The following is a 20,067-nucleotide window of genomic DNA, read 5'->3' as shown; positions in this document are numbered from 1 at the left end:
CTTAATGTGTTCTCTTCATGTTTACTGTGACCTCTTCTGGCTCAGATTATTACTTGACAGTAGTTTGCTTTTACTTCAACTCTTATTTGTCCCAAATCTACCTTTATAATAAAGTTTCATGTGCTGTCTCACATAAATCCCCATTTGTTGTCTGTACCAGAGATAGCAAACTACAGCCTGTGTGGGGGTGAAATCTAGCCTACAACCTGTTTTTGCAGTCTGTGAGTTAAAAATGGTTTTTACATTTTTAAAGGATTGTTAAAAAATAGACACACAAAGAGTGTATTTGACCAAAAAGCCTAAAATATTTACTCTGGCTCTTCACAGAAAAAGATTGCAAACCCTTCGACTACTTCTGAATCCCTGATTCCCTTTACTCAGAAGTAAGCTTGTTTTTCCATTTGTTCTGGTTTTAGTGGGGAAGGTAGCAGCATTCACTCCTAGCTGGAGTGTCTCTTTTCTGCTATTTCCCAATGGTCAACTCTTGCCAAAAGTTTAACTACCTCAAGTATATCCCTCGCAATATCATAACAAACAAATCTTTCCTAAAAGTTCAGGATTGTTAGCATATGCTCTATTTAGTTTGGAAAGGAAGTATCAGCTTATAGGAAGCGGGAGCCTATTATTATTAGCTGTTGATCTGTAACCCCCAAGAATTGTTACAATTATAGGACTAAATATCATCACTACCCATATTTAAAGGATACTGGGATCTTTCTGAACATGTAAGATTGAGTGGACAGACAATATAGTAGTTTAAAATTTTGTTCTCTTCTTGACTTTCTGTAGACCTTGGCCCTTGTCTTTAAACAAACAAAAATTCCTGATAATCTGAAACTCTCATGTTTAATAGAAATCTGACAGCTCATCCAAGAGAAAATAGGCAATTTGTGGACATTACATACCCAAATAAATCATAGGCATATTAAGAGGCCCATCAAACTGGCTGTAACACTTTCCTACCCTTTTCCCTCTTCCCTGTTATTCTATTTCTTTAATATGTCTACCAAGAGTTTTCCAGGTTCTCACCTTGTCCAAGGAAAGTGAGTGGCCCTTTCCCATTATCCATAATAGCAAACCTGTCTTCAAAGACACACTGTCTCCTGTCTGCCCTCTCATTTCCCAGTTATTCTGAGCTAATGCTGTAGCATGAAGTCAAACTGAGGCTGGAGTCCTGCCTCTGCCTCTTAGTGCCTACCTCGTCTTGGGTAAGTTGGAAATTGTAGCTACCTGCAGTGTGGTGCTCTTGGTGGTGAAGACTCCTCTGTGACAGTCCTTTGGCTTCTCAGCTTTTCATTGATTCTCTGGGTCACTTGTGATCGAAAGTAAACCAGCCGCCTTCTGAATGTTAGCTTATTACTTTCTTCCTAACATTGTCACGGATTAAGGATGTGTGCTCTCAGTTTCTAATAATTCTTAACCTCTTTCGAGGTGCTGTTATATTTTATTAGCTCACCTTCATAAATCTACTTTTAATATACAAAGTAGGTATTGCTTTACAGTTTTTATATTTTTCCAAAGATTCACAGGCATCCCTTTAGGTTACAGATCCCTGAAGTGGCATTATAGCTGTGATTTATTCTACAACTGTTTGAACACATCAGCCGCTGGAATTGATCAAGCAAGATCTGTATTGTAATTTGGTAGACTGCTAGGACTGCAGCTCTGTAACATGGTGCCATGGTAATTCTGAGCTTAGTCTGGAACTAGCTGGAGAAGGAGGAGAGTAGCAGTGAGTCACTATAGGCACATGACTCAGGGCAGGCAGATACTCCAAACCACGTGATTTTTTTTTTTTTTTTTTTTTTTTCTGGCTGCGTTGGGTCTTTGTTGCATTGTGCGGGCTTTCTCTGGTTGCAGCTTGCAGGGGCTACTCCTTGTTGTGGTGCGTGGGCTTCTCCTTGTGGTGGCTTCTCTTGTTGCGGAGCATGGGCTCTAGGCACGCGGGCTTCAGTAGTTGTGGCGCGCGGGCTCAGTAGTTGTGGTGCATGGGCTAGCTGCTCCATGGCATGTGGGATCTTCCCGGACCAGGGATTGAACCCGTTTCCTCTGCACTGGCAGGCGGATTCTTATCCACTGTGCCACCGGGGAAGTCCTGCCCGGGCTCTTAATACGGCAGTTTGAACAGGGAGACAAAGTGGTTTCACCAGGGAAAGAGAGCAGCAGACCCTTTGATCTGAGCACAGCCTTTACCTTATCCACATCCATCAGAATCTCATCTTTCAAAGCTTAACTTTTGGTTGCCACCAATTCCATTTGAAGATGTTTCTGATTATTTTTATAAAGCTCAGTATACATTGAAATGGGAAGGTACCAAATAAATGTTCTCCTATGAGTTGCTTGTGCTTTAAAAAGGTGATAATCTTCAATTGTCTGGATTTGTATGAAAACCAGGAGGGAATAAGGGAGAAGATTGCAAGTAAAGGGTAAGCACATGAAATGGTTAAATCCCTGAAGTGTAGCTCCTGGCTTCTTTGTAGGAAGTATAAGACATGGTTGCCTTCTTAGGAGATTTTGGTGTAGCTTAGGAGGCAGAGATAAATACTGCTGGGAGGAAATGAATAATAAAAATGTTCTGAGACAGAACATTAGTGAGCGAATTGGGGCTGCAGAGCTGGAAGGGTCTAGGAAAGGTTCCATGAAGAACTTGGTTTCAAAGGTCAAGTTGGATTTGGTTGGGGTGGAGGGATGCCAAGGTGAGGGAGAAAGCAGTGTGCTCAGTCTGGAACTAGTAGCAGAAGTTGGGTGTCATTAGGCCTGCTAGAGAATATAGTCTGGAAAGAGATATTAAAGCTGGATTGGTGAAAGAATTTTGGTGACATTGTAGGAAGAGTATTCATCAGACTCATGTTAGGCAGTGCAGTTCTTGAGTGAACCAGAATGTTTTTATTATTATTAAAGTATTCTGAATATTGAGGACTTTACAACTAGAGTCTTGATGCCTTCTTCTTGGTTACTATTGTTAAAAGTCACTACCTTCAAAAAACAGAATGAGTAAGAACTGTATGTGTACACAAGATGAAGAACGATGTAAGTTTATAACATGTCCCTTAGCCCAAGATTTAGCCATTTGAACACCTAAGCAGGTAGGCTGAATGCTACCCTTCCTGTTGAGTTGTCAGTGGATATCAGCATTGTTGGTGGCATAACGGTGTTGGTGAAGGGGCTCTTGTTTGAGCAATTTCCAGTGTGGGACTTCTTTTGAGTGACAGTTTAACTTATGGATAACATACTTGCTTCCTTGCAGTATTTTGCACTGTTGGCTATATCTGGTCTGTGTGCCAATACTGAGAGGCATTTTGTAGGAGGAATATAGTTGCTCACAACAATACCTGCTTCCATGTCTCTAGTTCTCATGACCTTCTGACACTGCTGAACTTGACATGTTCAGGAGTCATTTGCTCAACTTATTAACCTGCCATATGCCGGCCTCTTCTTTCACTCTGAGGATCAGCCTGTTGCATAAAAGTACTCTCACCTTCAGAACCTTCCACCTGTATATGTTGCAAATTGGTATTTTTCCTTTGAGTGCTGAATGTGCCATTTCACATCCTCTAACTTTTACCTGCTTCAGATGCTTTGCAGATATTTCTGACGTAGGAGGCTTATAGGAAGGGTGGGGATACAGAAGAAACTCAGATATATATATATATTCAAGAGGGGGGGGGGGGGTGTGTGTGTGTGTGTGTGTGTGTGTGTGTGTGTGTGTGTGTGTGTGTGTGTGTGTGTGTGTGTGTGTGTGTGTGTGTGTGTGTGTGTGTGTGTGTGTGTGTGTGTGTGTGTGTGTGTGTGTGTGTGTGTGTGTGTCTAGAACCTAATTTCTACTCCTCCATTCCCCGCCCCGCCATTGACTGCACATGCCTGAAAGAACAAGACTTCAGATAAAGGAATGTGAGAACACATGAATAAAAAAGGAACATCTGGTCCAGAGCCCCGGGTGAACTTTAAAGAAGTGTCAGCCTGAACTAGTAACTATCTCCCTTATAATTCATAGCTGCTAAAATATCCCTTACTTTAGGTTGCTAGTGACCTAACTCATGGGGACTGCTAGGGATAGGATAGTTCCTACCCCTACCCTAGGACAGAATTATGCCCTTTCCAGTTAACTCTTTGTCCAGTCCCATAACTGTTCTTAACAACTTCAAAATGTCTCTTGATCTAAGGTGGGCTTTTATTCGAGGGAATTGACTATGGGAATATCCCCATCTATATTCTCTGTTGTAAAACTCCCTGCTGTACTCCCTGAGTACATTCAGTTATAGCTCCTCTCAGACCCCCACTGCCCAGTGTGGACAAGCAGACCAGTACAGACTTTGAGAGCCTGAGTTAAAAAGAAGCCCATGGTGATTTGAGATCTGAAACAGAAGGTGATCGCAGTAGTTGGGATTGGGGGAGTTGACACAACCTAGGAACCAGGTTCTGCTTTGGTTGCCAGCTGTTTCAAGGACCCTTGGTGAACTCTTAAACTCTCAAGAGACCTGAGAAACAGGCATGCTAAAGCAGCTTTTCTAACCTCATAGAAAAGCCAACTCAGCTTTAATATAATGAATTAGTTTTTGGTCTCAAATCTTATAGGCCTGGCAAGTCTGTGTTACCCTTGTTCCTTCAATGCTGTTTTTTTTTCCCCCCCGTAGAAATGCATGCAGGAACTGATTCCTTTCTTATTCTTTGGAACAATGTAAAGAACCATTCTGCTTCACTGCACATGTGGCCTTCCTAGCCAGGCTTATGGTACACTGAATAGAGCTGGGCAGCTTCTGGGCCATCCAGAATGTAGTTACAGTTCAGAAGAGAGTCTAGCCACAGAGCTTCCTGTAAAGGGGGAAACACCCTCAAATTGGGAGACCTGGGAATGCGCTGCTAGCTTGTTGGGCTGAGCCCTCACCATGTCTTCTGACTTGAGGGCAGGGGGAGCAGCCGTAACAGGGGAGGGATCAAGATCTGTATTTCAAGCAAATCTGCCAGTTGTCTAGGAATGTGTAAGGGAGGTTGGGATGTCTTGTCTTATGTCTCAGAAAACAGCATGTTTTTGGCTGGAAATGAGGTGGGACTGCTGTGGTATTTGAAGTTGAATTTGGGGCTACACTCTCAAGTCACCCCATGCCCTCACAGGAATGTGCTGGTATGATCTAGGAAGATTTGAGTTTCCTCTTTGAAGTCAGTTTCTTTTAAAAGGCTGGTTTGATTTTAACAAAGTTGCCAAAGCCCCCCTCTTTACCCTCACATACACAAAGAGTGCATTGTTCATGTACCCCCTGTGCTGTAAATAAGACACCAGATCAGATACAGCAACCCAGTCTTGCATAAGCCTTGGTTAAAATGTTTTTTGAAACAACTAGGCCAGTAGCCAGAGCGGAATTCTTTAAATGGGACAGATGTCAAGAGAATGGCTGGTCTCCTCTAGCACCCTTGCAGAAAAAGGCAAGTCTAGGATTACAACTTTCAGTGGCCTACTTTAAATAGACACTACTCTGGAAGATGACTTTCTTTATATTTTTAAACATAAAATCCAAAAAACTAACTCTGTTAAGTGAAAATTACAATACATTATGGTGACCCAGCAGCTGGCTGTTGTAATACTTCTTGCCCACCATTTGTACCTAATGGTTGACTGACCTTTTGAGGTGGCTTTGTGACACCTTTTATATTCGTGATGGGTCTCAAGAAGTTTATACTTAAACATGATGGAAACTGCTGTGGAAAAAGATTGTAGATTTATCAGTCTTCAGTTTTGTATAAGAATATGACTACCTCAAGAAATATTTCATGTACCTTACAGTCTTTGGGAGGAAAGGGTGCTCTTAAAATACCCATCTTTTGGATTTTATGATGATACCAGGTTATAAAAGATTCCTGTGTGTTCGTTTTCCTCAAAATAGGCTATGTACTTCTGTCTTTTCTCTCTGCCTTCAGAGGAAAATGGAGCCCAGTGATGATACGTGCCTATTTCTGGTTGGGTTTTCCTAGGGGCTGTGGCGGCAGTTTCCAGTCCATTCTCATATGAGCAGTGGGGTAGGTTGGCCTGTGCCTGCATCAGGGGTGAGCTCAGAGGACTGGGGGGTTAAGATCAAGGCTTGCAATGGGAACTTATACCTAGCATGAGCCCCGCTCTCTGGGTTGGAGCAGGGCCCAAGCCCCTTAAGGAGAGATGACAAGTCAATCCCTGGCTTGTGTAGGTTCAACGTCTTGAGAACATGTGTACCATAATAGAGAATAAACTTTGTGGCTGTGGAAAAGAAAAGGAAAGAGTGTTATACTCTGTCACTGAAACAGCTTATTCCTCAGAGTCAAGCTTTGAAAAAGAAACCCAGTAAAAAGTATCTTTATTCTCATATCAGAAAAGTTTTTCTGTAATATGCATTAACAATACAAAAATATTTTGAATACTACAATGGTCCTTTTTTCTCTCAAGACTTCTTGCAACACTACACCAGAACATACGATCTTTGGATTCTGAGAAGCCAGTGGCTAAAGTAGGAACTAAAGGCTTTTGTTGAGGGTGTGTGTGGGTACGGGGGTATAGCCCTTTCTCTTTGGACTCAGGCTATGTACAGTGAAGAGGAGGCAAAAAACCCAACTAAGTTAAATTAAAGATTTGTTTTTTAAGGCTCAGGGTTGAAGCTTGGCTCAGAAATGGGTTAAAGTAGGCTGTGGTGCAAACCCGATGTCCACCACTAGAGGTTTTCTGGGCTCCTTGCTTTGGTTGTAATAGTCTTTCTTCCTGCAGCCCCATAGGGAAACTGAAGCTGGCCTACTTTCACGCTGGAAGATAGACACTGGTTGTCCTGAGGTTTGGCTTGCCCTCTTACAACTGTCTGAGAGCTGGCTAGAATGGTGTGGATAGGCTGGAACTGGATCTGTGAAAAAGGCTCTCAAGAGCAGGTAGGGATGCACACTGGATTTTGAGCCATGACTTACTTGAACTGTTGACTGCAGCCACTAGTGACTGAGGCATTTGGTATCAGGGCTTCTTAGGTGGTTGAGTTCCTTAGGAAACATTTCTGAGTAATTTGAACTAGAGCCACATACCCTCACCACCCACACTTGCCTTTAAGGTGGTGTCAGGTTATTCCTGTTGGCTAGGGTGATAGGCCTAAATTTAACCTATTCCATTCACTCCTCTTCTTGTAAGCTCCAAAGAACGTGGCAAGAAGCTTCCTTTGGTCCAGCTTACAGATAGCAGCTGGTTTTCTGTAAACAGGGCTTCTCCAGGCCCTTAAGAGAGAAACACTGTTGTCTTAAGCTTTGTGGTTGTGACCATGCTTACATATTGTTTGGTAAACCAGCTTGTTCTTGGTCCATGAAGTATCTTGTATGGGGAGGGTGTGGCAGTGGTGGGGTTGGGTGGGGGAAGTAGGGAAAGCAGTTGGGCTCAGTCCAGTCCATCTATGACCTATAGCAGAAAAGCAAGGGAGGCAGGGAGGGGCATCTGGCTAGCAAGACAGATGGTAAAAAGAATAGATCCAGTCTGCCATAGGCATGAGGGGATGCCCTTAATCAAATGACACAACGCAGATCTAATTCCCACCACTTGGAGCAGTTTGAATTGATGGCCCCATGTTCAGGCAGAAGATGTGCAGCCTCTGAAATCTCCAGGGCCTGGACTCTGAGAGGGAGCCAACAGGGCCCCTGGCCGGTTTCCACGTGCTTTGGGGCTCTGTCGTCTCCTCTCAGAGGGTGGGCCCCTGGAGGAAGCCATGTGTCCTGTGCATGCTAGGCTGCCTGTCTCTGAGATTCCTGTTGCTGTACCTGTGTACTCTGCAGGTTGCTGTGAGGAGCCTGAGGGGGCCCAGGGGTCTGGGAGGCTGAGAGTGGCCGAGAGACCTGGTGATGTAGGCGCCGGTTCCGCAGGGCTAGCAAGCAGTTCTGTGGGGAAGTGGGGCAGCAGGAGGTACGAGGGTGAGTCCTGGGGAGCTGGGGACCCGGGGCAGCCTAGAGCACTGTCATCGGAAGGAACGGGGCTGGGGCAGCGGCCTTCTCCGGGTAAGTACCGAATGCATTTCTTTTTCCTCCTAGGAATAGTGAAGAGAGTTATCTGTAAACAGAGGGTGAATTCATAGTCATACTCCACAACCAAAAAATGCTGTCCTTGCATAGGCCTAGCTCCCCATGACTTAGGTGATATGTCTGTGCCTTCATGCTTAGCGCTACAACTGCTGAGCCTGGCCCAGACCTAGGGACAGGTGCAGCTCCCAGCAGAACCACAAGGTGGCACAGGGACCTTTTGTAGCTTGGCCTGTGGGCTGCCTGCTATCTTCCAGGGCAGCTATCTCCTAGTCTAGGCTGTTGAGGCTCTGCTTCACATCTGGGGGGCTCAGATCTGATTAAGGAAGCGGCGGGGGGGTGGGGTGGGGGGGCTGCAATGGGCTTGTGGCTTCTAGGGCTGAGCAATCCAAATGCTCAGAGCTAGGCTAGGGGCAGAGAAGGGAAAGAACTGGACAGTGACTTGTCTACCATCTTATTCTCTGGACAACACTTTGTTTCTGAGTAGCGTGGAATGGATGGAATAGGGCCTCCTCTGAGAACAGGGTTGCCTCCCATCATGTGTACACACACACACATACTTATTTCCCCCAAATAACTCTTTGCCCTTGGACAGGGAGTATGGTGGGCACTCATAGGGGCTGGACAAGTATTCCCTAAAGTCAGTGAACTTACTGCCTGGAGCAGCCTGAGCCTTGGCTCTAGCAGGCCTGGCCTGAACCTCAACTAGGCAACTTTAGCCATTTGGTAGGTATACTTTCTTTTCCCATACACAAATATTTCTCTGTTGTATGGTGAAACATATAGGTTTAATGCCACAGGGTCTGAGTATGGCTACCAGGGGTACCTCTGTTCATCTCCCTACCTCTCTGAGCCCGCTGGTCTCAGCAGGTACGTGATATAAGTCACATGGCCACTGGGCATTTAGGTTATTCAGGTTTTTCTCTACTACAGTCACTTCGTTATTCTTAGGGCTCGGTATGGTACAGCAGGGATCCCAACTGGAAGAAGTGAGGGAGCTGGTGGACCATGATGACTTTGAGGCCTGGGAACAGGGGCTCAGGCCATTTAAATGCTGTGTGTGTGATTTGTCTGCTGAGGACCTGCTAGGCCTGATAAGCACCAGACCAACATTACCAGGGAACCCTGGGCACCAGGTACCAGAAATACCTTCTAAGTCTGCCTTTCCTTTCCTCCTAGAGCATTGTCTCTCCTCCTTCCTCTTAGACCCAAGTAGTCTTCCCCACGAGCTGTTGTGTTCACTCCCATTCTTAGGAGGCATGGGCTCCCCAGTCTGCGGGTATGTTGGGGGCTAGGGGCCAGAGGAGGGCAGCAGGCCCAGCAGAACATGTGCAGAGAGTAAGGGAAGCAGCTTGAAGCAAAGGGAGGACAGTGGTGGGGACAAACCCACCTGCACGGACCACACCAATCCGTCTGCTGGTTGAGGCCAAAGCGAGCACGGCATTTCTTAGGCGAGCCAGGGTCTGCTCACAGCCATGCCAGAGGGGCAGAGCAGGGCAGAGGGCGAGCAGGCAGGCAGCAGGGCAGAGCAGGGCCCAGAAAGAAGAGGTAACATCAGTGTTAGCCAGTCACAGATACCCCACAGTCCCTACAGGCAAGGGCTTCTCCACGGCACAGCCAGCCCTAGTGGGAGCCCCAGGGCCCAAAGCCAAGGTATCAGGAAAGGGTGGCACCCAGCTGGCAGTGTAGAGGCAGTGGGAAGAACGGCGGGGGTGGGGAGGGAGGGGACCCTATCAGACTGGCTCCTCTCTGTGGCTTGTGGGGCCCCTTGCAGCAAGGGAGCTCAGAGAAGAACCTGGGGGGCCCGTGGGGATCAAGCCTCTTCTGCCTTAGGGCCCCACCCCCACCCCGCCAACTCCCTGCCCATTTTATCCAGTTTTTCTTCATCTTTGCCAGTGTGCAATCTGCCTGACCCATATCCCCTGCGGCTGTAGCTTAAGCCTATGCTAATACTTTTCCAGAAGGAAAGTAAAGCCCATTCTTCAACCTTAGAAAAAGGACTGAGGACTCTCCCGTGCCCCAGTCCTAGCTTCCAGCTTCCCTGTGTGGGGCAGCACAGCTGAGAAAGTCACTCGTGGATGCGGAGTGTGAAGTATCAGAGTTGGGACAGGAATTCACCCAGAGGAAGACTTGAGGCAGGGTGCGGCCTCCCGAGTCCTCTATACAGAGCACTTTGCGCCTCCGTGAGAACTGGGGGTGGGGCGATAGAGAAATTGCTAGGCACCAGCCAACAGGCTGTGTGACTGCTGGGCTCAAGCATGGGGCCTGGCTCAGCCTTCACCCAGACAGCCTGCTGCTCACCTCCGCAGAGCTAACCAGGATGCAGTATTTGGGTTTAGTCTTGAATCAAACAGTTCCTCACTAGCTTCTCTGGCAGAGGCTGGCCACTAGCAGGGCTTGCAAGGGTGTGTGTGTGGCGGGTCACAAAGCACTGCTCTAAGAATTGGCTTCTGCAGGTCTTCCCTGGGACTTAGTGTAGCTGTTCCTCCTGTGGGGGGTTGACTTGTGAGATGCAGGCCTTGTTTCCAGAGGGCCCAGGCCCTAAAGGTTCATGGCTCAGTACTCTGCCCCTCTCTTGGGCCAGAGCAGGGCCGCTCGTGAGCTGGGGACCCGAGAGGAGCCTCCACTACTGCTGAGGGAAGGCCTCACCTGTGTTGGATTCTTGGTGCTTTTCCCGTGACCGCCTCTTCTTCTTCCCCTGCAGGGAGCAAAGTGGAGGATGCTCAGAGGATGCTGGGAGGTGGACACTGTAACCCCAGTGAGCGAGTGGTTGGGACACCTGCAGCCTGCTGCCTAGTCTGGCTGCCGCTGGGATTCCAGGTCCACAGTTCCCTCTGACTTGGGGGCCCTGGTGTTTCTTGATTGCACTTTTTGCTAGGTTACCACGGAGCAGTTGGGGCCTCCTCCCTTTCCCACACTGGTCTCCTTCCTGAATGCAGGAGGTGACTTCCGGGCCCCTTCCTCCGCTTGTGCTGATGTAGCCCAGTCAAGTACTGGACAACAGCCCTGTGTGGAAGTACATCCTGGGGAGAATGAGCCTGCCTTTAGGGGCAGCTCCCCTCATCTGATCCTCTTCTGAGCTAGCCATGGGAGGCCTTGGACCCTCTATTCTACCACCTCCCCTCCTCCTCTGTGCCTTCAGGACAGTAGTCCCAACTTCCCTGGTGAGACTGTGGCCTGGCATCTTGAAGGTTCCCCTACTGCGTGTTGGCCACTCACGTAGTTGTCCCGCGCCGACCAGCCTGGGTAGAGCTGCATGTGCAGCTGCCTCTCCTTGCGGGCCAGCTCATAATACTTGGCTTGCTCTTCCCGGGACAGTGCGTGCCACTGCAGAGGGGAAGGGGAGCAGATGGAGGTGCATCAGGGAGTCAGCAGGCTGCACCGGGGTGAAGGTAGTCAGGGCCCACCCCTACCAGCCCACCTGCCCCGTGGCCTCACCCTACGGCCCAGGATCTGGTTGATGGCAGCGCTCTCCTTGAGTGTGCATTCTGCAATGACCTTTGCTCTCATCTCCTTCATGTACAGCATGAAGGCATTGAGAGGCTTCTTGATGGTTGGCTTCTTGGCTTCCTTCTCTGCCTTGGATTCTGCCTGCGTCTTCCTGAAGGACACATGAACAGATCACTCAGGGGCCCCCACGGTGTCCTGATGCTACCACTCTCCTCTAGTGTGTCCAGTGTATGTGTAAGTGCCTGGATACTAGGGTTTTTTAAATGGGATCTTTTTTTTAGCTGCCCCAAAGTAGGTGAGCAGAGCTAAGTAACTTATAGTTCCTTATAGGAATTTTGCAGCTAAGTAAGGAGAACCCCTCCCCTCTTGGCTCAAACTAAATCCACCCACTCCCTTCCTGCTTCTGAGGATCAAAAAACTGGTCAGTGGCAATTGCCAAAGGACGGCTTGGCCAGAGGCCTCCTGGCAGTCCCTGGAGCTTCCAGGCAGCAGGCTTGGGCCTGGGGGGAGGAATGTGTATCTTGAGGTCTGCTTACCTGTCCCACCCCCAGTCCCCATTGAGTGTCTTTTCACTCACAGGCTGCGGTCATAGGGCTGCAGCTCCTGCTTCCCTGAAGGGGGCACAATGGCTGGGTGGGGGATGGCTGCGGGGTGACCAGGTACACCGGAACCTAGCATCAGGGGTGGATGGGTGAACCTAAAGGCAGAAGAAGAGTTAACAATGAGCCAGGTATGTACGGGCCAGATCTCTGGACACAGAGAGGCCCCTGCACAATACAAGAGGGTGAACAGATACCCACCTCCACTGACCTGCATACAAGTACACAGAAATACATACAAATACCTGCTCCCAACACACTGCACAGACACGATGCAAAAATCTACATGTATGTCAAATTCAGGTGGTTACTGAAGCTCTGAATAGCTTTTGAATCTGTCCCCTTCTTACCTCCTGCCCTCACCAGCTCAGCCTCAGCCTGTGGCTGCCCTTATTTTCCTCCTTGACCCCTCAAGGCCTCTCTCTATATAACAGCCAGAGTGACCTTTTAAAAACACCTGAATGCTCTTGGCCACTTCTGTTGAAATTCCCCCACTGCCCACAGAATAAAACCCAGGCTCCTCCCTAGGGCTTGCACAGCCCTGTATGGCCATCTCTGCTGACATTTCTAGCCCCACCCCCCCACCCCATTTCCCATCACTTCCCACCCCCAGCCATCTCCAGTTACTGATGTTCCCTTTGTTTCCCTCACTCAAGAGATGTTATCCTCTTCATGAAGCCTTCCCTGACCCATCAGACATGGCTGGGGTCTCCTCGGGGCTTCCCCATCACCCAGCTAGCCCATTCAACTGCTGCTGCTGTGTCTATACCTCCCACCCTGGGCTGTGGGCTACAGATGTCTGTTGAATTCCTTGTTCCATACCTGCGCACAAGCCTGTCACTGAGGGAGTGAGCCAAGTGAAAGGACACACATATACACATAGCTCCCACTTTACTTTCTTGATGTTCTATGGATACCAATCTGTCCCTTACTGCTTGCACAGGTATGGAATAACTGAGCAGGTGGCCCCTAAGGGCCAGAGGCTGGAGATGCATGTAAAAGTTTCTGCCTCAGCTTGGGCAGAGCTCAGGGGTTGCTGTCCTGACTCATCCTTTGCTCAGCAGGATGCACAACAGAGGTGACTGCACACACACCTGCACACGTGTACATGCACTGTCTCTGGCTGCTCTGTTGTGCTTTGCACTGTATGGCCTGGGCTTAGGCCTCCTGCACTCCCACTGGCTTCATTCTCAGGTATAGGGCAGCATGGGGCTGGAGAATGACAGACGGACGGATGGACAGACGATTGACACAGGGCAAGCACTGGCCTGGGCGTGGCCTCTTGTGGGCACTGAAGCCTGGGCAACAGGAAGCAGGAGCCTAGCTGCAGGGTAGGGGACTCACCTGGGGTAGGGGGCGCCAGGGGCTGCGGTGGGGGCGGGGAAGTGCTGTCTATATCCGCAGGAAGGGGACAGGGGGTAGAGAGGAGGGCTGGGCCTGTGGTTGGGAGAGATAGCTGTTAGCAGTCTGGCTACTTGCCAAATGTGGGGAACGACTTCCCCACCTTGCTTGGGCTTGACCCCTAGTGTAATAAGGCAAATTGGCTTCTGCTTGGACTACTATAGTGTATATTTTAAACACGTGCCACCAGAGGGCAACCTTTCCCTCTACAGCAGCGGTCCCCAACCTTTCTGGCACCAGGGGCCGGTTTTGTGGAAGACAGTTTTTCCACGGACTGGGGCTCGCCCTGCCGCTCACCTCCTGCTGTGCGGCCCCGTTCCTAACCCCTGCTCTACAGGCTTACCTTCCCTCTACTCGTGTATAAGGGGTAGAAATGGCAGCATTCTCCTGGGACCCAGGTTAGTAGGTCCCTGGGGTCCCTCCAGCCTCACCTCCTGAAATTCGGGCTTGATACCTGCATACCTGCCTTAAGACCTTTGCACTCACTGTTGACACTGTTAGGACTGTTCTTCTGTCCCACTTTGTTTCAAACTCCTGGTCATCTGTCAAGGTCTTGCTTGGCCAAAACACCCTTTCTCCTGAAAGCCCTTGAGATCCCAAACTGGATGAGGTGTCCCTCCAGGCTTCTACAGTCCTCAAAGCACTGCTAACAGTGCTCTGTAATTGGCCTCTTGCCTGACGTGTGCACTAGGTGGACTGAGTTCTGAGAGGGCAGGGCCCGGAGGATCAACCAGCTTCAGCAGTGCTGCTCTGGTTCCCAGAACCTGCCCGGTGCACTTAAATCCTGCGGGGACTCGTAAGGGTAGTCCTGATTTGTATTCAAGGTGGAGCTTTATCCAGAGACAATCTGGACAGGGAAGAGTGAGCTGAACGTGGATAAAGGGCAAGTAGGAAGGGGCAGGTGGGCCCCAGGTTGGGCTTCTGGCCTGCTCTGCCTTCCTGGGAAGCCAGGCTTTCCTGCCTTTGGGTAATTGCCCCAACCTAGAGAGGCTAGAGACCTGCCTAGGTCAAACTGCGCACGATGAACAAAGGGTCACGTACTCTGCCAAGGCCCAGCTCCAGCTGAAGACGGGCCCTTTGGCTCACAGTTGGGCCTGCCGAATGAGATCCAGGCTGTCTTTCCCTGGCCCAGCCTTAGCAGAGTCTCCAAGCAGAATGCCAGGGGCTTGGACTGAAGCAGGCACCATAGGGGCAAGAAGGACCCTGCCCTTCAAGCAGCTCAGCCAAGGAAGGGACCAGCCAGCAGTAGACACTGAGGCAAGTGGGAACTATCCCTCTGTCCACCAGGCCACTGAGAAGCAACAGCTTCTCTTGTGGCCATGCATGCTGCCACGTCCCCGGTCAGGCCTACTTTTTCTTCCTCACATACTCATATGGCCCTGAACAGCCCAGGGTTCTCCCGTCCAAGTCTTAGACGTTACGGCAGAGTGTGATAGGGCTAGGACCAGGGGCTAGGTCTCCTGCCTTCCCAAAGGGAGTATGTCTGGCTAGCTGAGGCATGGATAGAGCTGCTGGCCAGCCCCTGGTACCTGTACAGAGCTGGCATCTGTACAGAGTTGGCATCTGGGTGCTCAGCACAGAAGGGTGGAGGAGGAAAATGGAAGGGCAGGTATGGGTCCAACCAGCGCAAGGTGCCCCTTTCCCACTGGGCCCTCACTCACCAGCTTACAGTGTGCGGGAGCTGTCCCATGCTGCCTGAGGTCAGAGAGTAGAAGCCAGAGAGGTCAGGGGTCTGCAGAGGCCTGTGAACTCCTGCAGTGGAGAGGGGCCGAGTAAGTGAGCCAGTCTGACCTGGAGGCCACTTCAGCTAGTTACTGCATCCTGGAGCCTCCTGTGGGGCCCTCCTAGGATCCCATCTCCGTGTGCTAGAGGGAGGACCAGACATACTGGTTTGTTCAGGACTATCCCAGTGTGATAACAGTGCCCCATTTACAGGCTAGGGAAATCAAGGGCAGAGGGTTTGGGTGACTTGCCTACGGGACAGTGGCTGGACAGTGGCAGAGTTGGAGTCATTCAGGAGTGGGAGGCCAGACCTTGCCGCACCCTGGTCCAATGCTGGTCTGTAACTGGGGCCTCTCTGCTGGGGGCTCTAGCCTGGCTTTCCGGGCAGAAGGCAGACCCCCTGGCCTGGGGAGCCAGGGCTCCACCCATCCCCCCGTGCCCCCTCCTCCCCAGGGTTGAGTCAGCAGGTTTCCCACAGCCGACAATGGCTGATTTCAGAATGACTCTGCCCGAGGCTGAGGTGAATCAGCCATCACAACCACCACTTTCCATTTTCTCACTGGGGGAGGGAAAGACTACAAGTTTTATATTTATCAGTTTTACACAGCGGCCTACTCCCATACTGGTATTGGGTAGTCACGCAGGATTTAGGCTCCTACCTCAACCTGAAGCCTTCAGATTTTGACCAGGTACCACCTTCCCCAACCTTTGGTGCCCTCAGGCTCCTCAATCTGTTGGGCATGTTCGAGGGTCCCTGAGTTTGCACAGCCCCAGGTTCTCCACTTACAAAAAGGGTCTAGCCACCTGGTCTCAGAAGGCTGGGACTTGATCTCCCCACTCCCCGGCTCTGGGTCTTGTTGGGCCATTCCCATCCAGGATCCATACCTTGCTTCTGGCTGATGTCGGCTGGAGCAGGTGTGGGGTGTGGGCTGCTGAAATGGTCATAGAGAGGAGAGAGTTGGGGAACGCCGTGGGAAGGCTGACTGGCCTTGTTGTGCTGAAAAACGAGGAGGGTGGGTGAATGTGGGGGACCTGAGAGAGGAAGGCACGAGACCGGGGTGCACATACGGGAAGAGCCCCAGTTAGCTGTGTGGCGGCAGCCCAACCACCAGAGAAAAGTGGAGGTGATCAAAACCACAGGCTGCACTGGACAGGACCCCACTCAGGCCACCTGGTGTCCAGGGGCCCTGCCCCCCCCACCCAACTTTGCCCAAGCAGTCCAGTCTCCTACTAGAGAGCCTCTCGGTCTTTCTTGGCCCTCAGTTCTAGGAGGCGTTTCCCCTGCCCAGGAAATTCTTCCTGCCTCCTGGTTTCAGAGATCTCCCCGTTTCTCTGAGGCCCTATGGCCTGTCTGGGGAGCTGCTTACAAGCCTCCAGCCCTAAGCCTGGAGCTTGCTGTCCCCCTCCTCTAGCCCCCAGATTGAGGGGCTTGAGTCTGACCCTCTGGAACCACCTCAGGCTTAAGAGGATTTGTTGACATAGGGAAGGGGCCCCCTCAGCTCTCTAACTCAGGGGAGGTGGGGCAAGGTCGTGCCAGCTGTGGCCAGGCTCCCCCCAGGGCCAACCCACCCAGCCTCCACACTTCCTGTTTCCTCAGCACCGCAGGACTCTTACTTTTCACGCTAGTCACATGGATTTGTCATGAGTTGACTCATATTCAGACTGGGACGGGGGCTCCCCTGAGACCCAACCACAGGGAGTTTGCGGCTCAGGGCCAAGGCCTAGCTCTGCATATCCTCGGTGCACACCATTGCAGGCCAGGGCCCTGGAGACATCATCTAAAACTGAAGGTCAGCTTCCACTTGGAAAAGTCCACCTGTGGGGGCTGCTGGCTGGGAGCACAGATGAGTGACTTCTAACCCACGACACAGAAGAAATGGGACATCTCTGGGGCAACAGTCATGAGAGATGGTAGTCTGGGCTCCTTCCCACCCTGTAGGTGAAATTTCTCACTGGCTGAATTTAGCCAGACTCCTTAACATCTCTGGGCTTCCTCTCCTGTGTAGTGGATGGGATTCATGATCCCGTCATCACCAGGTTGGAGGAAGGTGAAGGTAGCTCTTGGTGAGGAGGCCTGGCACCGGTCCTTCGGCACTGGCTGTTGGGGGTCCAGAGTGAGGCTAGAGGGAAGGGCAGGTATGAGCCACACTGTAGCCATGGCATGAGGCTCCCGGGTGGGCACAGGATCCCACACCTCCCAGCAACAGCCCTGGCCACCACCTTTCCCACATTCCTGCCTCCAGGGGAGCTTCAGGCTGGGCTACAAGCTGTACCCTTCCCCTCAGGGCTTGGTAAATTGCTCACACTGCCACCTGTCAGTCCCCTGCTCATCCATCTGCCCACCAGGAGGAGTCTTGGATACCAGGAATGATAAGCCTGCCTCCTGTCCTCAGGCAGACAGGAGTTAATGCTCTAATAGTGGTGCCTCCTTCTTTGCGGCTGGCGTGGATCTGGCATCACAGCCACTTCCTGAGGCCGATGCCTCACCTCTGACCAGAGGCCTCTCCTGGGGCAGCGCAGGAGAGCTTCCGAGGACTCGCCACTGTGGGCTTGAGGAAGAGTCTGCCAACCACGTTCAGTTCCTGGATCTAATTTACTACAATACCTGAGCACCTATTACCTTGTCTCAAATGGCTCCTGTGAGGATAAAGCCAGGAGCTCAAGTAGTCAGGTGTCAGGTAATGAGGAAGGGACATGTAAGAAGCCCTTCATTCACCCTGAAGAGTGAGGAGGAAACGTTACTTAGAGTGCTTCCCTAGCCCCCTGGTGCCAGGCCTCACATGGGCCAGACACTTTGATCTTATTATGCCAAAGGAGGTCTGCCTGGAGATGGCAGACACGCCTGGCAGCCCACTGGCAGCATCACTTGTGAAGAGTGAAGACAGGGCCATGCTGTTCAAAGCTTTGGTTGCTGGGACCTTCCTGTTGCTGTGTGAAGGCTGGGCTTCCTGAGCAAGCTGGGGGAAGCTCCTGTCATTCCCAGGCCTTCTTTTATCCCCAGCACGGACCCAGACTCACCTGTGACAGGTTGGGATCGTGCGGGGGAATGGAAGGTGGAAAACAGGACCCTCAGGCCTGCAGGTGACCGGCAACAGAGAGAGGAGTAGACTGGGGTAGTAGGTGTGGGGTACGGGGTGTGGGGGAATGTGACCCCTTCATGTACTGAGTACTTGCCACATGCCAGGCACTGTGCCCAGCACTTTGCAAGCCCAGTCTTATTCCCACCAGGGTACCAGCAGGTTGCTATTTCTCGCATCTGTAAGTCCTCCAGCTGCCACCTCGTGTCTTGCTCCCCTTTATTGCAGACCTCAGCAGAGCTGTCCCCATTTGCTGCCTCTAGTCTTCAGCTCTCATTATCCCTTCATCCAGGCCAGTCTCTTGCCCCATCACTTCCCTAGGTGACTCGTCAAGGTCCCTAGGGACTTCCATGTTGCTGAACTCAGCGGTCAATTCTCAGTCTGCATTTTACCTGACTTCTCAGCACACTGAACACAACTGATCTCTCCCTCCTCCTTGTGGTAGTTTCTTCACTTCGATTCCAGAATGCCACACTTCCCTGATTTTCCTCTAACCTCAGAGACCACTCCTTCTCAGCCTTGTTTCTGGCTCTTTATCTTCTTCCTGACCTGACCCAAGCTTGGCCCTCAGTTCTCTATCAATCCTCCCCTCCCAGGCTGCTCTCATCCAGGCTTACGGCTTTAAACGTCTTCATCTGATGACTCCACATCTCCAGCCCCCACTTCTAGGAACTCCACTCTCCAAATGCTCCCCAAATTCAACATGTCCAAAGTAGAACCTTTGACTCCCTGCCCCAAACATTCCTCTCCATCTTCCTCAGTTAATGGTAACTCCCTCCTTCCAGTGGCTGAGACCAAACAGCTTGGAGTCACCTTTGACGCTTCTTTTTCTCACACTCCACCTCCAATTTGTCAGCAAATCCTAATGGCTCTACTTTCAAAATATAACAGAATCCAGCCACTTCTTTCTTTCTCCCTTTCCCCACCCAGTCCAAGCCACAGTCACGTCTCACCTGGCGACTGCAGCAGCCTCCTGCTTCCTCAGTCCTCCATCCAGCAGCCATAGAAATCAGATCACGTCGCTCCTCAGCCCAGGCCTATGGAGCTCCAGGATCAGGCCCCCAACTACCTCTCTAACCCCAGTACCGTCCTCGCTCCTTGCTCACTATGCCCAGCACTTCTCATGGTTGTTTCAGCCTCCAGCCTCTTCCTCCAGTTACTCCAGTGGTCATTTTTAACTGTGCCAGGATGGGAAGTGGGTTGGGAAGTACAGCTCTAGGCTTGCTGACCTTTTTCATTGACCTTTCCTCTATAGGACCCTGGGCCAGTATGCCCCTTGTAAAATGAGCATGATCATATCAACCCTGCCTACCTCATTGGTCATGGATGCAAAGAACCCTGCTTTATCCTAGAATTTTTGGGAGCAGGAGCCAAGGGCCTATGAAGGTGGAAAGCTTTCTGGAAACCTCGGGGGCCTTTTTACCCTGATAAGTTCCTAGGACAGGGATTAGCCAGATCCCAGGCCTTGTGGCACACATGGAGATGAGCCTCAGGGCCCACTCCCTCAGGAACCTGGGACCCTGGTGGAAGGCATTCCACTATTCGCCATCTAAGGGCACAAACGCCTGGAGCCCTGGTGCAATGGGTGGAATGAACACCCTCCACAGGGCGCTGCAGACCACAGAGCCTTCAAATCTAAACTTCTGCTTCAGAGAAGGCCCTGCCATTCAGCCTTGGCTCTGGCTTTTCAGCTCTCAGAGTTATAAGTCTGGCTGGTGGAATAGGCAGCTCTGACCCTGGGGAATCTTAGGAGCAGAGCCTGGGGTCCAAGGTGCCAGCTCTAGGAAGACAGTCCCGGAGTCCCACTCTGCCCA

General features: G+C 50.8%; 1 protein-coding gene across 1 annotated transcript in view; it reads right to left on the bottom strand.

Moving 5' to 3' along the window:
• Positions 1-6,313: 6,313 nt before the first annotated feature.
• TCF7 (transcription factor 7) overlaps positions 6,314-20,067 on the bottom strand; it is a 32,444-nt gene continuing 18,690 nt past the window's right edge. The window contains 10 exon segments of the mRNA XM_060295463.2: positions 6,314-7,772; positions 7,774-7,842; positions 7,844-8,012; positions 9,395-9,467; positions 10,654-10,702; positions 11,224-11,331; positions 11,443-11,605; positions 12,032-12,151; positions 15,116-15,206; positions 16,062-16,173. Of these exon segments, the coding sequence (XP_060151446.1) occupies positions 7,671-7,772; positions 7,774-7,842; positions 7,844-8,012; positions 9,395-9,467; positions 10,654-10,702; positions 11,224-11,331; positions 11,443-11,605; positions 12,032-12,151; positions 15,116-15,206; positions 16,062-16,173 (1,056 nt within the window). The 3' untranslated portion in view covers positions 6,314-7,670.

The sequence above is a fragment of the Globicephala melas genome, chromosome 3 (assembly GCF_963455315.2).
Source record: "Globicephala melas chromosome 3, mGloMel1.2, whole genome shotgun sequence".
Classification (NCBI taxonomy): Eukaryota; Metazoa; Chordata; class Mammalia; order Artiodactyla; family Delphinidae; genus Globicephala; species Globicephala melas.
Note: the sequence above shows the minus strand (reverse complement) of the source record. Positions and strands in the feature narration are given on the sequence as shown.